This window comes from Drosophila biarmipes, chromosome 2R, assembly GCF_025231255.1.
Source record: "Drosophila biarmipes strain raj3 chromosome 2R, RU_DBia_V1.1, whole genome shotgun sequence".
Classification (NCBI taxonomy): Eukaryota; Metazoa; Arthropoda; class Insecta; order Diptera; family Drosophilidae; genus Drosophila; species Drosophila biarmipes.
The window spans coordinates 8,878,909-8,895,259 of record NC_066615.1 but is presented as its reverse complement, the minus strand read 5'-3'; the positions used below and the strand labels follow the sequence as shown (position 1 = coordinate 8,895,259).

The 16,351-nt window shown below is 44.1% G+C and overlaps 2 protein-coding genes and 1 non-coding gene across 3 annotated transcripts in view; all 3 read left to right on the top strand.

The window, feature by feature from the left end:
- Nucleotides 1-13,665, top strand: part of LOC108026793 (serum response factor homolog) — a 29,227-nt gene extending 15,562 nt beyond the window's left edge. Inside the window, exons 3-4 of the mRNA XM_017097954.3 lie at nt 12,552-12,921; nt 12,981-13,665. Coding sequence (XP_016953443.1) covers nt 12,552-12,921; nt 12,981-13,153 — 543 coding nt within the window. The 3' untranslated portion in view covers nt 13,154-13,665. The remainder of the gene's footprint in view (nt 1-12,551; nt 12,922-12,980) is intronic.
- Trnan-guu (transfer RNA asparagine (anticodon GUU)) lies at nt 11,220-11,293 on the top strand. Its single transcript has one exon. It is a non-coding gene; the product is annotated as a tRNA-Asn (tRNA).
- A 1,534-nt stretch (nt 13,666-15,199) lies between the features above and the next one.
- Nucleotides 15,200-16,180, top strand: LOC108026645 (uncharacterized). The gene is made up of 2 exons (XM_017097668.3): nt 15,200-15,652; nt 15,707-16,180. The coding sequence occupies exons 1-2, from the start codon at nt 15,544-15,546 to the stop codon at nt 15,997-15,999; spliced, it is 402 nt and encodes a 133-aa protein (XP_016953157.1). The 5' UTR covers nt 15,200-15,543; the 3' UTR covers nt 16,000-16,180.
- Nucleotides 16,181-16,351: the final 171 nt, after the last annotated feature.

The window sequence follows — 16,351 nt, the reverse complement described above, 5'->3', positions numbered from 1 at the left end:
AAATAGTGTGTTTTGGGAATACGTTGACTTAAATAAAAAATATTAAATTGTGGGGCGAACTGTTCGGTTTTTCGAATTTGGTTTTCGTTTGGCTGCCACTTACGCCTTGCGACAACGCCTTGACATGCCCACACGTCCGGCGACAACAACACCCAACAACTTTGCAACATGCCACAAGACTTTTGGAATTTCTCGATGCTGTAGCGGCGTGTGAGAATCCACAAGTGTGTGTGCTCCTGTCCGCGAGTGTGGGGAAGACCTTTAATAAGGGATCCGAAATTTATAATGTGGCACGCAATTAATTCACTGCCAAAGCTGCCAGGCGAAGGCGCAAAAATTATCACACCATTCAAATGACGCTCACGATGTTTTTGGGCACCGACAACTTGCCACATGCAACTCAAGAGCCGAACAACTGAACCCCTGGCAAAAGCCGACACATTTTGTTTGTTCCGAACCGTTCTCTTTGGCGGCAAACATTTAACAACCATCGGCTGTCCGCTGCACCGAGGATGCCACCTAGAAAGCTCACGCTAGGCGTCCAATTGGCTGGAGCTGCCGCCGATCATGGTCATGCCACATGGCCACATGGTGCCTACTGCCTAGTGGCTAGTGTCCAGTGTCCAGTGCCACCAAGTGGACAATGCCCAGGCTCTCGGCCCGTGGTGGTGGTCCTTTGTCTCGGGAGCGCTCCTTGCCGCCTGTCAGTGCTAATTTGTTGCTGCTCGTGCAGCCGCGAAGGGGGCACTCGACTCCCTTGCAGGCCACTAAAAATATAGCCATAAATGCTGATCAATATGGTGGGACAGGACAGGGAGAAATCTGCATGTCCTTAATGCCGGCAACGTGCGAGTTTTACAAATTACGAAATGAGCAGCCCGGCATGTCCGCTCTTTTTCCCACGTCTCATTAAAATTGCAGTTAAAATGCAAGATGCTGCCTCTGTTCTTTTACTTTCTATCATCGCGAACGAAGACGACGTCCCATCGTCATTATTGTCAACTCTCAACGAGTTGCCAATCGACTGTCTGTCCGGCTATCTTTCTGCCTGCCGTTTCTAGATTGATGTCTCTGCAGTCAGACAGTCGGACAGTCAGACAGTCGGACAGTCAGTCAGTCCATCAGTCCCGCCGTCTGGTCCAAAAGTCCCGCGAATTACAGGAGGCGGAGGAGCAGGGGCGACAGGAGCAGAAGGAGGAGTGGGCAGAGGCCAGCTTGGCACAGTTTGCGCACTTCGGCATTTCATTGCCCCTGCTCGAGATGGAATTTTTGGGAGGAGATTGCCCGTGCTTCAAGATAAGAGACTGAATTTTCATTTTAAAAGCCAAGGAATTTCGGGGACGTATAGTATAAGTGATATGCGTCGAAAATGTATTTATTAAAAATGTTTCAACGCTTTTTTAGTTACCCAAAAATATGCTAGCATAAACACAAAATGGCATGAAAGGAGCCTTATTTATGAAAGATCGATTTGATACCATACGTTCTTGCCGCCCCAACATTTTAAGAGTATGTTAATGAACTTGCATTGCTTATTTTTTACGGTTCCAAGACCTTTGAACATTTAAAGGATATTTTTAAAATATTCTACTCCCAAAGGTTTTTCGGCCGACGAGCATTTACGCTTTTGGAATATAGTGTGTTATAAGAATATGCCTTTCCCAAAAGTGTTTTATACGGTTCTTGTTTTTACTTGTTTTAAAACTTAAATTAAACTAAGCTAAACGAAGTTTTTCAACCTGGGTTTTTCTTTTAAACCTGTATATTTTTTTCTCACTTTATATGCCTTGTTTAAATAGTTTGAAACGAATCTTAAAAATTATTTTGGTTGATTTTGTATAGCTACTAAGTGTGGGAGATTTAAAGGAAAGCCTCAGATCATAATTGTATATTATTGGGTAATATTTCCTTCCTATAGACAACTATAGCTGCACATTTAGGGATTAAATACATTATTGCTTGAGTGATTTCTTGTGTTCTCATCAGTTTTTTTCTGGTGATGTTCTCAAGCTAAAGTTCACTAGCTTCTTCGAGATTCCCAAGAACGAAGTACTCCTCCGTTCCTAGGGTTCGATGTAATTGTGCAATTCTTTGTTTGATTTGGCCGCTTGGCTGCGGCGTACTTTGGCTTTAGCTGCCCACGATCTGGTTGATTGTTTAGCTGTTATTGTTGTTACTGGACGCTAATATACATTTGATTCTTGTTATATACTTGCGCACATAATAAAAGTATCGAGCGTGTGTGCGCCTTAATTAAAACCGTGGCCCGCTGCTCGTAGGAGTTAATTAGACTGCGGAGGTGTACGGGCCCAGTTTCCAGCGTTCAGTCTTTGGTTTTCAGCCGATCCGCTGTCGTTCGCTTTCAAGTCAAGCTCCGGCTATTAGTCGCTCAATATTACGCGTTTGCCCGACAACATTGTTTTTACTTTTTGCGCTCTCCGTGTTCTGGGATCTTGAGTTATCGACGATATGGGACGGATGGATGCGATGGCATGGGGGCACGGGGCTGCTGCTGTTCACACGCTGCTCATCAACAATTGCTGTCACGAATTTTCCACTCGGCGCTTTTTGCGCGCGCTACTTGTTTGTATTTTAAAATTTATTTATTTGTGCAGCCTCCACACAGTCCACAGAAGCCTCCACAGCCTCCACACACATGATGGGGATCCTCGCGTGGAGTGAACTGAGCCGAAGTGGAGTGGAGTGGATCGTCCGCACGGAGTATGGGCAGTGTGTGTGCTCCTCCTGGAGCGCACTGAAGAATGCATTTGATCAGATAATGTAATTCGCATTTTAAATTGAGGCGCATTCCCAGTTATACTTCTTCTCACATGCATTTACCTGGCCATCACAGGCATCCTTCGATTTGCGAGGCGGAGGAGTAGGATCGCCGGGCTGGCGATGGGGCTCCTCCAGTCGAGCATTGCGGGCGTTGCATTATTACGCACAAGTAAATCATCGAAAGACGTCGCTCTGTCCTCCGTCGAAACCCAGCGGCTTGTTAAGTAATTTAGTTGGCCTTTTTTCCAACTCGCCCTGGTGCATTTTGCCTGGCTTTTTCTATATTGCATTTGGCATATTTGTTTAAAGAGCTTCTTGTGAGCTGAATTTGTTATTGTCTCTATAAATGCAATAAATTGGCATTCAATTAGGCCAAAGGTGTTTTGCTCTTCGGTGGGTAGAAGCAGCTCTCTTGGTAGGTGATTGAAAAAATGGGAAATGAAACAGGAAGATTTTAACAAATATATAGCGATGAACTGGATTTTATATCTTGGAGCCCATTTCGCATTGTGTGCAATCGTTGCTTGATTTATAATATTTTTAATTATCGTTATAACAATTAATCAAAGCCTTATTCATTTTTAAAAACGTGGTATTAGAAATAGAATAATCAAATACATATTTTAAGGACACAATAATGTCAACCTTCAATTGCTACCAAACTTGCATACCGAATAATTCATACAATTAATAAAAGAATTTCGTTTAATGCAGGCATTACTTTATTTTAACATTTCTTTAAAGAAGATTTTTCTGAATCAAAGGCTCCTCGATTTTTTATTTACGCTGAATCAAACATTTGTTCCCAAATACGTTTTATTTAAACGGCTTTTCATTTCCTAGCTGTTGGTTACTACCATAAAAAGGTAACGACATTTCGATGAGCTGGTAGATTTTTCAACTAGCCGACTTTCGACGCCTTCACTTCGCTTTGCTGATCGCATAAAAACTTTCGGCTACTTGGCATTTCCAGGCAATCAGGCATTAGCATATCGGTCATAAGATCTATAACTAAGCCCGACGGGCAGTTGACAGTTTTCTCCGCCCCACAGACGGATCAGATAGGATCGGACGGTATGAGATCATATGCGAGGAGGCTCGTCCTGCTTTCTAACGATTGCATTTTTGATATTTGTGACACGCAGATTTTCCATCAGTGTCAACAAGGCATTGTTTGGCGAACGGAACGTCAACGTGGTTGGTCCTCCGTCCTCGATCCCGAGCTCCCAGACTCCCCATCCCCTGACTTTCGACTCCCGACTCCTGACTCAACTGACAGACTCGATCGGCCGTCCGATCGCCGTCGATTTTTCAACATCAGACCAAAGTCAGGCCAAAGTCGGGCCAATGCAAAACCGAATGCAGCGCGTACATTTGCATAGACACAAAATTATATGAGACCGAGACCCAGGACCCACAAAACGCAGCTTCCTGGTCTTTTTGTGTCTGAAATTTATGTACCCACACAATGGGGTAACAAAACAGTTGGAGGAACTGAACGCTGGGACCCCGTCTTCCTGCCATGGGGCCCGTGGTGTTGGCCTAAACACCATTCTAGCGGTTCGTTTAGCTTGTTTATTGGCATGAAAATCTATCAAAAATGCATCATGCATTTTATATTTATTATACGTAAATACAAAAATAATGTGCTTGACATTTGACCCGGCCCAAACGACAACAGCGTTATGGCCAGCCACATGTTGCCGCTTGCCAGTTGCCTGTTGCCGGTTGCCAATAGGCTTTTGGCCAAGTTGCCTGCAAGTCTGCCAGACTGCCAGTCCCGACGACTGATTATGAAACGGCTCGCTTTGTCGGTATCCGAGTATCGAAGTACCCAAGTATCCGGGGATATTTGGTTATTGTCTTTGATTTTGCATTCTAACACAAATCAAAACGGCCAACAGCAATCCCAACACTCGCCACTTAAATGCTCGTTTATAACGTTGTTAAAATACAATAAATAGCCAGGACTCGCAGCAGGCGGTTTTCACTAGCCAGCGCTCCGAAGGCGAACACATACCCCTTTCCATTTCCCCCTGCTCATGCTGATTTATGAAATGTGGACGCCGATGTGGCGGGCCCACAAGCCGCAAACAGCGCCCCAACCCCCTTTGGGCCAGCTCCCTGACCAGGCTAAGACTCCGGTCCGGGGCCGCTCACTGGGCAAAGTCGGCAGGGGTGATTGTGTGATTGTAGGCCCGTGATTGAGTTGTCGGCCTGCTGGGCTACTGTTTGCCGTTTGCAGCTCGCTGAGTGGCTTATCTTGGCGGTGCATCGCAGCTGTTCGACTACTCTGGCATTATTCCGCCGCCTTCACTTATCACGGCCTGCCAGGGGTCAAAAAGAGATCTAGCACACCGAAAGTGTCTAAGTTGGTAGCCCAAGGTCTTACCAGAGCTCTACAAGATCAATGTGAAAGTGTAAACTCAAAGTTTTAAGAATTTTGAAAACACTTCTCATCACAGGGCTTACAAGTTTCTTTCTGTAAATGGGATTATGATCCATATTATAAGTTAAGAACATTTAAAATAATTAACTTTTTATTTGAAGAATTGTTATACATTTTTTACGTCATTATAGGGTCCTATCTTTTGTTATTATAAGCATCTTAAGACCGCATAGTAAAAAATATCTAGGTGATATATCTCAAGGACAAACCTATGACAAAGCTTTTGACTTGAATAGACAGACCGCATTTTTATCCATCCTTCATAAGTACTCTGATAACAAATTATTCTTAAGTCTGTCAATTTATGTTTTTAGTATCTTTTTTCGTCCTTATATGCTAATAGCAATCAAAAAATAGGTAACCTCCACAGTTTCACAATTTAACTTATCATTAAAGTCTTTACTTACCCGTAATTAAGTGCCAGCCAATGGAATACACTTCTTTCTTGTCTCTTTGAAAACAGTGATGATCACCAAGTGATCCTAACTCAAGTACTCAAGTCACCATCTTGCAATGTTCTTGTATTATTTTCTTCACACACTTTCCCAGTTTTCTTTTGATTGATCGCACTTTTCACGTCTTTCAATCGCTCAAGCAAAGAGCCAAGATCGCTCCTCGATCGTCGTGCAGGTCACGCAGTTGCTCACAGACTGAAAACGTAGACCCAGCGGTGGAAACTCTTGAGTCTCGAGCTGGAGAAACCTGGGGAGAAACCTGAGAAGAAACCCGTTTTGAGGAGACTTAAGAGTGCGATCGGAGGCTATGTACTGGCGATCCGCTTGCACCCTGGAGCCGCACTCTTCGGGCTCTCTTAAGCGCGACTCTCCGGGTTTCATTAGGCACTTATATTTTATACAGTCCTCCACATAGCGGCGGCCTGTGGGCGGGACTTGCGGCTGCTCGTGTGCGTATTAGATTTTATAGACTCGCCTGTGACTTGCTCACCAATTCCATTTTGGGCCGGGCCTATATACATTGGCTGCGTGGGGACAAATGGGCAAACAAATGAGTGGTCCCCGGTTGCTCCGTGGCCTGTGCTCTGGGCCCTGGGCATGAAAATTCAATTTACACCAACCTGCTACAAAATGACGTATCTCTGCATGTATTTATTGAAATTTATTCAATTATATACTGAGATATCTGCGGCGGATACTTCGTTCTCCGGCGATTTGTTGGGTGTAACCAGTTTTCGCGTAAGAAATATGAAATCAGCGATTGAATATTTCTTCTTTGGCTTGTGGGCGTGGGCACACTCCGATCCTATAGATGGGTTTGCTTGGCGGTGGTTCATTTTTGTAAAATGACACAATTTAATGAAATCCAAACAATTCTCGACATGGTCTTTGACTAATGATGAACGCGCCGATCGGAGTGCTGGAACCGATTTTTCAATTAGTCTTAGAGTCGGACAGTAAAAACTGAGGCACTGGTCGCCTTCACCTAGATTTATAGCCGTTTTAAATTAGCTGAGATATTTCAATTATCCACGTAGGGTTTTTTGTTTCCCCAAAAAATATATTTCAATTCTTTATCAAAAAATCTGCGAAGTTCTTTTAGATCGTAGATGATTTCACTCTTTGCTTTTCAGTACAAGAAAATTTCTTCTTTTGTTTAAATTAAGTCGAGTTTCATACGAAATATAGATATATAAGCTTTCTCAACTTGGTCTTTCAATTGCCAATCTTTTTCAATTGCCATTCTAGTCAGCAAATTTCTTTTGGATCGTTAATGATTTAAATATTTTCCTCAGAGTCAAAGTATAAAAACTACTTTTGTTTTGAATTAGTCAAGTTTTATATAAAATCGAAATATATAAGTTTTCTGAACTTGGGATTGCCATTATGAATATGAAGGTATTTCTTTTAGTTAGTAAGTTATTTCACTTTTTTTTAGATTAAAAGAATAAAACTACTTTTTAGCATGTTTTTTGTATCTAATAGATACACTCATTTCTGAAAAGTCCTAAATAAATATTTCAACCTCAATTTCAAAGAATTTACTTTCTACTTTAGAAATTTTGAATAGGTTTTCCACCCGGCTTTAGATCAGCATAGGTATTGAAAACACAATACTACTTTTTTTTCAATGGATGGTTTATAATCGTTAAAAAAATCTATTACTGTTTTATTCTAAGGACGTCCTCTAAATAAAGGTGGAAAGTAAATCAGATTATTAAGACCACAAACATTTAAGCTGGGTACCCAATTAAAGTGACTTTATAAAATGACAAAGGAATCATTTTAAGTTAATACTGAAGTATCCTTCGTAGTGCAAAAAGTAAAGTTTATCTAGTCCCACATGACATACATTCAATTGGCTTTCCAGAGCTTAATCGCTGTCAGTGGCTCGAGATTGTTTGGTTAGTTAGGACCCTTCTTCGAATTGGCAAAATCAAGCTAAACATCGAATTCAGTTTGTCGGGGCACCCACATCGGCATCATTCCCCCTCCAAACCCTCGATTCACTTAACATACGCCGAGTGGAGATCTTGTATTCGTATAATTGCAATTTCCATTCAACTGTTTGTTCGCCGCCGGTTTGTGCTCGACTCCATTTCATTTGTTTGGCTAGTTTTGCGGTTGTTAGTGCCCATCATAAATTGCCGGAATTGGGGTAAGGAGTCCTCCTCCAGCCGCTGGTGATGTGGACTGGACGGAGGGAGCGGCACAGGCTAATCGGTGGCGTTTCATCTGCGGCCTGCTGTCCTGTTGCCTCTTGTTCGCCTGTCGGCGCACGCATAATTAGGCCTGAGGACAATCGTTTTGGAAGCTCCACTGCGGGAAATTGGTGGAAGATCCATGTTTATATCACCAAAAATTAAATAATAAATTTAAAACATTTATTGGTTTTATCGTCTAATAAATGTATCTGTTTATTTATTGACCATTTCGGTAACCCTTAAGAAGTATGAGTTTCAATCCTGATTATATTATAAGAAGATATATTTAACAAAACATTGCATTCCTACTATGCCCTTTTCTGAGTTTAGATCTTGGAATATATTTGAAAGATTATTTAGGAAGCATCTTATTTTCGCCGAGTGCTCTAGTAGCAGGTTACCCCTCGCAATTCGGCCAAATAATTGGTAACTGAAAACAATAAGCTCGTTTTTCGTACTCCCGGCCAATCGTGGCATCTTAATGCGGCCCTGACATTTAAATAGATGCTAATTCCCATCATAACTGACTGGGGGCCCGGGCCCCACAATTCCCGTTCGCCGGGTGGGTCTGAACTAATGAATTTGAACCCGCCACTCGATTGAGACAGACTCACGACGACCCGACTCGACTGCGACTCGGAGCTCCACTTCCTGCTGGCCGCTTTCTTTGCGCGTGAATCCGTGTAACCGCAGGCCGCAGCGGAGAAAAAGACACAAAACTGTGATTTGCCCAAAAACAGAAAGCCGGCAAGAAAGCTCCGCTTCGGCTTGCTTTGCCTTGCTTTGCGGATATAAACGCTTTAAAACTCCATATTGCGGCCTGGCCCGGATGCGACGACAATTGTGAAGACGACCAAATGGCCAAACTCCGACTCCGAGTTTAGCTGGCAAATGTCTACGCAGTGTTGTCGCTTCTCCCGCCTTTGTTGCCCGTGGTTGTTGGCTGTTGGTTGTTGGTTGTTGGTTGTTGGATGTTGGTTGTTCGCTTGTTGCCGCTCCGTGTCAACTGACTGGGCCTTAGCTTTCGGCTTTTGTTTCCACCATCCGTGCCGCCCCATTTCGCTTAGCCAAGCCATCCCATAACATTCGCCCCAACGTTTCCTGTTCAGAATGTTCGCCGCTGTCCTGTGGTTGTGATTGTGTGATTCCTCCTACAAAAGCAAGGGACAGTGGTCCATTCATTTAGTGTCTTCATTTTAAAAACAAAGTCTTCCCTTTCAATTTATTTAGGTTTCAAGAACCATTCGCAAATAAAAATAATGTATCTAATTGTTTTATACCAGCGGGTACGGTATTAGTTTCATTTCTTCTAATAAATCTAAATATATAACCCTTATAAAATAACCTCTTTAAAATTCTTTTTAGGTGTTGAATAAAAATCTCACTTTCCACAACCTTTTTAAGGTCCAATCATCATGTATGCTTGTTTTTATAGAGACTGGAATAGTTTTTATCTATTCCAATGATGTTCGGGCCATAAATACCGGACCCTCCTAACCCAAAAGCCATTTCATCGTGTTTTCTCACCCTTTTGAGCCACTGTTATCCTTTGGCCCGTTCCCTGGGCAATTGTGCGTTAGATTTAAGTGCTTTCGTTTGCCAGGCTTAATTTGCATTTTTATTTTTATGTTTTCATTGAAAGCGCCAGCATCAATGGAGCCCGCTGGCTTCAGTCGGGAGCACATTTGGCTATTCCTTTGTTTTCGGCTTAAAGTTATCAGTGTCGGTAGATGTACACGGCATCAACGGTAGCAGCAGCAGCAACATGCAAAATGCAAATGTTTATTGGCCAAAAGCTGAACGATCTCAGCCGGCTAAACTGAGAATGGGTCCTTCTGTTTTTTTTCTCGTTTGTGTTTTTTCCTGTTTTTTCTGAGCTTTGAAGCGGGTGCTGACTGCCACAAAGTTGTCGCCTTTTGTTGTGGCAGCAACCATTTTGGTAAGAACAACTAATCAATTGGCAAATGTGCCATCCGTCAATCAGCCAGTCAGTCGGCGGTGGTGTAGGTCACACGACACCACAGTGGCTGCTGCAGCTTTAGCTGCAACTTCAGTTTGCAACTGCAACAGGCCACCGAATTGACTCGCATTCACTTTTGGGGCAAATAAAATGCCACCTTGGTTGTGAATGTCAGTTAGCCAATTTGAAAATTCATTCATTCAATGCTTTGACGACTCGCTGACTGACTATTGCCAGCATTTATTATTAGCCTTTCCCAAACTGACTATTTTTGGAGCTGCCGATGGCCACACAACAGTGGCAACAGCAGCAGCAGCAGCAGCAGCAACAACAACATGCCGCACATATCACAGCAAGACAAATTTCTATATAATTGCATTTGTCGCAGGCTCCCCAAGCCTCGAAGTTCGATACCACTGGCGAGGCCAGATCGGCCAGACAATGCCAGGCATTATTTTTATTTTATATAAATTGCATGCCATTGGCCCGGCCAGTGGCATTCCATCCAGCCAATTGCCAGTTGAGAGTTGAGACCCGGGCTGGGTTTTCGCTCCGATTGTTTGTGTTTTTTGCCTCGCTTTCAGCTCTTAGCCAGGCTCAAACTCTAATTGTCATTTAATGAGACACGCTCGGCATTTGCGCACGACACACGACTATCAATTTGGCAAGTTGCAGTTGCAGTTGGCCGAAGGAAGCAGCGGAATCAGAATCGGCCGTAGGAGCCATCGATGAAAATGTTCAAATCGCACAAAACGCCAGCTTGTCGTCCTGCATCGATTCAGGAAACTAAATGCGATATTAATGGAGCGCAAATTGAAAATGCAAGGCTCTCAATTTAGAGCAACATCCGAGTCACTACATAAAATGTTTCAGCGTTATGAGGAGAATGAACTAAAAATCAACACAAAAATCAAGCAAAGGCTGCATATGATACTACGAATAATTGTTTTTCATTTTGTCTCAATCTCGTTAATTGCCACTATATTAATCTTCACACCAAGCTATTTGAATTAGCCTCTTTAATGAATCTAATAACTATTTATTTATAGCTTTAATGTCTTGGCAGAGGCTAGGCAAACTCAGCATATCCATTAATTACAAAGAAAATGTATGAGAAATGCCTCCGCAAGTCAAATGCCAAAATATCTTCCTATAATATTGAGCTAAAACTTTTAAGGAATGTATATTATAACGTTTTATAATAATACGGGCCCCTAAAATTATGTCATGTTTGTATTTATAAAGCTAATAATGCTTGCTTATCGACTTAATCAGTTGATAATAGAACCCAAGCAACCCCTAAGATAGTGTCAGTGGAAGTATTCGCTCAGCGAGCTCGTCAGGGCTTTATTTCCGAGTGAATCTCAACAGCCTCCGTGGCGCAATTGGTTAGCGCGTTCGGCTGTTAACCGAAAGGTTGGTGGTTCGAGTCCACCCGGGGGCGCTGAAAATCTTTTTTTCTTTTTTTTTTAAATGGCTTTCTTAATGTTTCGCGTTAGTAAAACTTTTATTTATTGCTTTTGTGTGGCGAATTTTAATTGGGAAATTACCAAAGGGAAATCGCCTCGCTGTGGGAGGTCTGTTACTTAAGTTCCGCCAATAGAAAACGGATTAGATGGGGGGAAGAACAAGCGCAGGTATAATTGGATTTTTATTGAGCTGTAGCAGGGCTATTACGGGAATTATTTCCCGCTCTATAAGTGAGTGCTTAAAATGCAAGCTTGGGCAAAAGGTAACCTTTACATGAGCAGCTCCACTTTCAGCTGCCTTGCAGTTTTTCCCCCAGCCTTTTTACGCATCTGCAACTGAAAACCGCGAGCGTAACAACAGTTGCACATGCACATGCTGGCCAAGTGTATCATGGCAACTTGGAGACAGTTTGTCGTCGTTGGTTTTGCTAATTAAAATGTCTTGGTGCTGTCACTCAAAAGGCGGTCGGTCGCCTGATCCACTGGCCAAGTCGAGCCAAGTCGCTTGGTTGGCGGCAGACGACGGCGGCGGCGACGACGACGTCGACGATGACGACGCCCATTTTAGTCAGCGGCAACAATGCGATTTTGCCTTTCGCGAAATGCTGCCGCTGCCGCTGCTGCTGCTGCTGCTGATGTGGCTGCTACAATTTCATTGGAAGTCCGCTGATGATGTGGCAGGGGCACGCGGCGTATGCGCAATGCAATTTGCGATCTCCCTCGCACAAAATGGCGATCGCATTGTTACAGTTTGCAATTATTTTGATTTATTTTTTGTTCGTCCCAGCGGTTCAGCCTGTGCTGGCACTAATCAAAATTAAAATGACGCGTTCGCTGCCATCCCATCCAAGGCATGCGGTGCCCCGCGCCGATCGGCCCGCTCGCCAGGAGAGCCAGAAATCAATATTCTAAATTCTTTAACGCGTGTGCACATTTAAGGCAACGCCAGCTCATTGAGATGCGTGCCGGCAAACAGCCTGGCCAGCACTTATACGCAATTTCGCGCCATATTTGGTCCAAACATATTGGATTTTTTTGTCATCTCCTCGTCGCCGTCGTAGTCGCCTCTTTGCTCCCTGCACTTGGCTGGCATATAGAACAGCAGACCGGAGCAGTCCAGAGATCTCCCTCCCGGTCCAATCCCAACTAAGCTTAGCCTTAAGATCAGCCCAGACCAGACTGTTTGTCTACATCGCTAATCGGGTGTCTTGGCTTCTTCTTGTTTCTTTCCAGGATGACCGATCGCCTACCTCGTCGGGCAACGAGTCGGATGACTCGTCGGACGTGGAGATGCCGGTGGAGGCAGCCGAGGTGGCAGCCAGATCACAATCCGCCAGCAAAACAGAGCTATCAGCGCCTCCCGCTGCCGCACCATCATCATCTGCCTCATCTTCTGGCCCCAAAACCATGCCAGCATTGAACTATCAGACTGAGACCAACAACGGACCCTCGACGTCCACAGCCGCTGGAGCAGCAGGTGGTGGAGGAGGAGCCCCGGCGGACAGCAAGTACGTCTACTCGGCTGCCTCGATTGCCAACATACCGCAGAAAATGCTGAGGCAACTCATACAGTCGGGACACTTGCAGCTGCACGCCGAAGAGGGTGGGTACTGCGAAAATCCTTCCCCAGAATCTGAAAACTAAAACCATTTACCCTTACAGATGGCAATCAGTATGTCACCATACCACTCAGCTCCACGGCGGCCAATCTGATCAAGAGCAACAAGCTAAGCGCCTCTGGATCAGGAGCCCCGGGTGGATCGGTAACGGGAGCTGCAGTCAAGAGCGATCCCAGCGCCGAGAAACCCTTGACCATCAAACAGGAATACGATTAGCCCCCAGCCACGCTACCCACTGCTTATCCAATACTGAGAACTGCGTTTAACCACACTTGCCCAAATCATCTGAGAAAAGAAACATCAGCAGGAGATTACCATTACACACCCACTACTCTCTTAAAGTCTATCCAAAGTTTTCGCGTCGTCTCTAAGGGATGACGATCGCCTGCTAAGTCTAAGTCATACTATATCTACTATATCGTATATATACTATTTTTATACCTATACAAGGAGGAGTGAGAAGAGATGAAACCCTGATCTGGTACCCAAGTGGCCAGCGGCATATCTACATACGTAAGTTTTAAAAGTTTTGCAAGTTATACAACCTAAAGGCATTAAACTGATATCGAGATGAACTATGATCGATGATTGTATGAGAAATGGAAAACGGAATGTAAGGATGATATGGATGTTCCTAAATCGCAGAGATCATGTTGCTTTGTTACTAGTTTATATTGTTTTATTATACAGTACATAAATACATAATACTTTTTTTGCATAAAACCAAATCGTTGAGTGTGTTTCACTACAAGCAATGGGATAAGCCTTACAGTTTAAATCGGATTGACAGATTTCGAAGCAACTTAGCCAAGAAATTCATGGTTTAATCAAGTGAAATGACACTTAAGCAGCAATTTCCCCACCCCAACACTTATAGACAGCTACTTACCAGTGTCTATGCTACATATAGTGTGTATCTATGAGTGTGCTTAGATTAAGCACACTCGCAAAAAGAGCGGCGGACAAATGCCTTTTGGTATTTAGCCGCTTGATGGATGTGTCCGTGGTGGGTATTGTGCAATTGATTGATTGACGACATAATCTTATTGACACTTAACCTAATTAAACGTCGCTCATTACTCGCTCATCGCACAGGTAGTCGCACTCGCCGTCTAGCACCTGTTACCGCTTATGGCCCTCGATTGGGGCTAAGGAGGCCCATGGCAGGCCCTCGTCTTCCCATTGATCTTTGGGGGCGGAGGAGCGAGGGACGAGTGCTTCCGCTTCGGCGGAGGCACTTTGCATGCAGGAGACCCACAAAAGGCCACAAAAGGCGCAACGTGTGGCACATACTAATGGTTACCACTTGCCGACCGGAGTACAATGGTTATATTTTATTTTATTTCTTATTAAAATAATTGCTTTTAGAGGAGAAATGACTTTAACAAACACAGAGGTGTCTACATATCTGGATTCGTTACTAAAAATTAATTTATACATATATACATGTCAAATCACTTTTAAAATGTCAGATTTCCTCGGTAATCAGCTAAAAAAAGTTTGTATAAAACCATAATGAAATATATTTAAATTTTAGGAAAACATTTTTATCAACCAAAAGTCACTAAAAATAGGTTTCAAAAATAGTTTCAATTTTCTGTTTACTTACGTGGAAGCCTTTATTGCTAAATGTTTTATATACACTTTTTCTTTAGAAAATGTTGACCATCCTTTAAATGTTTAAATAAAGTGAATAAAAAACAAATACCCAAATTACTTGATATATTTTTGGTAAAAACAAAATTTTTAAATCAGCCACTGTGCGCCGAGTGTAGACGACATGGGCGGTTGTTTGGCACGCGCCGCGGTTTCCGTGGGCTTCGGTCCTCGTCTTCGACTTTGACTTGGTCTTCAGCCGGAAGCCGTTAGTTGTTTGGGCCATGTGGGCTTTTATGGCCAAGTGTCGACGGCGGAGACAGAAATCAAAGACTGTAGCTGCCCAAGCAGCCATCCCACTCGTTGGCCCGGTCAAAGTTGAGTGGGTCACTAAACTCGGAGTCGGATATCGACGGTGTTTGCGAATGAAACCGCAATTAGCGTTGATTATGGACAGCGGAGTTGATTGACATTTTGTGGGCTAGTTGGGAGGTGTGGGGTGGGGCTCATTCCTTTGTGTCTGTGTTTGTCCTGGCTGGCCGCTTCATTATTAACCGCACCCACGCAAAGCTCATGTGAATATTGATCCTGGTCCTGCTGTCCTGGCCAAGCCGACGATTATTAATAATGGTCACGCGCGCGGAAAACTTTGCATTGCAATTTCCCCGGCAGTCAGTTGCCATCGCGTTGTCCCGTCAAACGGCTGTGCGTCCTGGAGTGTCCCAGTGCCTGTCCTGAGCGGCTGCCGCATACCTTGCTTGGTAAATCGCAGGAAAATCAATACTAATGAGCCATTAAACGTGGCCTCAGCTGCAGTCGGCCGTAGTCTAATGAGCTGAACGGCGGCGGAAATTGAATGTTGGCTCTAACCGAACGGCTGCAGCAGGAAATCACATCAGCATCGCTTTCAGCCATCTTCCCGCCGAACGGAAACGGCAGATGTAGAGGTGAAAGTAGCGCTAAAACGGAAGTCTTAGGCGTAATGCCTTGCGCCTGAATGGTTGCGTAGCATGGGCTGCTCCGGTTCCAAGTCCTCCGCCACCGAAGACGACACCAAATCACCCAAGCCCGCTTCAGCCAAGTCCAGCAAACCTAAAATGGCCGGCCAAAAGGAGTACCGTGAGTTGGGACTTTAAGTCATTTAGTGACATCTCCCATAACCCCCTGTTTCAGCTGCCTCGGAGGCCTTTACCATTCCCTTGGAGAGCGATGATAGTACCGAATTGCCGCTGAATGAGACTTTGCGACAGCCGCCGAAGAGGATTCAGCAGATGATGCAGGAGGCAGCCAGTGCGGAGCCACCCACCTTGGAGGAACTGGAGGACAAGCAGCTGAAGGCCGAGCAAAGACGCCAGGAGCTGATGCAGCAGAAGCTGGAGATCATCCAGAAGAACGCCCAGATGCTGATGAGGAGTCCTGAGGAGCACCCGGCCGACGGCGAGGACGAGACCCCCGAAAAGGACTAAGCACATAACTCTTTTTCATTCACATTTTTATTGTTAGCTTTAAATTATATATGTATTACTATATATCGTAGTATATTTCCAAACAATTAGATTGTATGCAATTAAATCTGCTCTCTTCGTCAAAACGCTGTCCACCTGCTCTTGCTCTGTGATCTTCAATCGGTAATCAGTAAACAGTAATCCTATATGTCAAACCTTTTCGCTGGTAGTCAAAAACGTGATCTATTTGTAATCGAGTGCCCGGCTGGGGCCGAGATTATATATGTATGTACGTCTAAAGGCTAAATGTAGGTATTTTGGATTGGTTTGCTCGACTCGCGATTGGCTCTCGTCGGATATATATTGTTTGCGG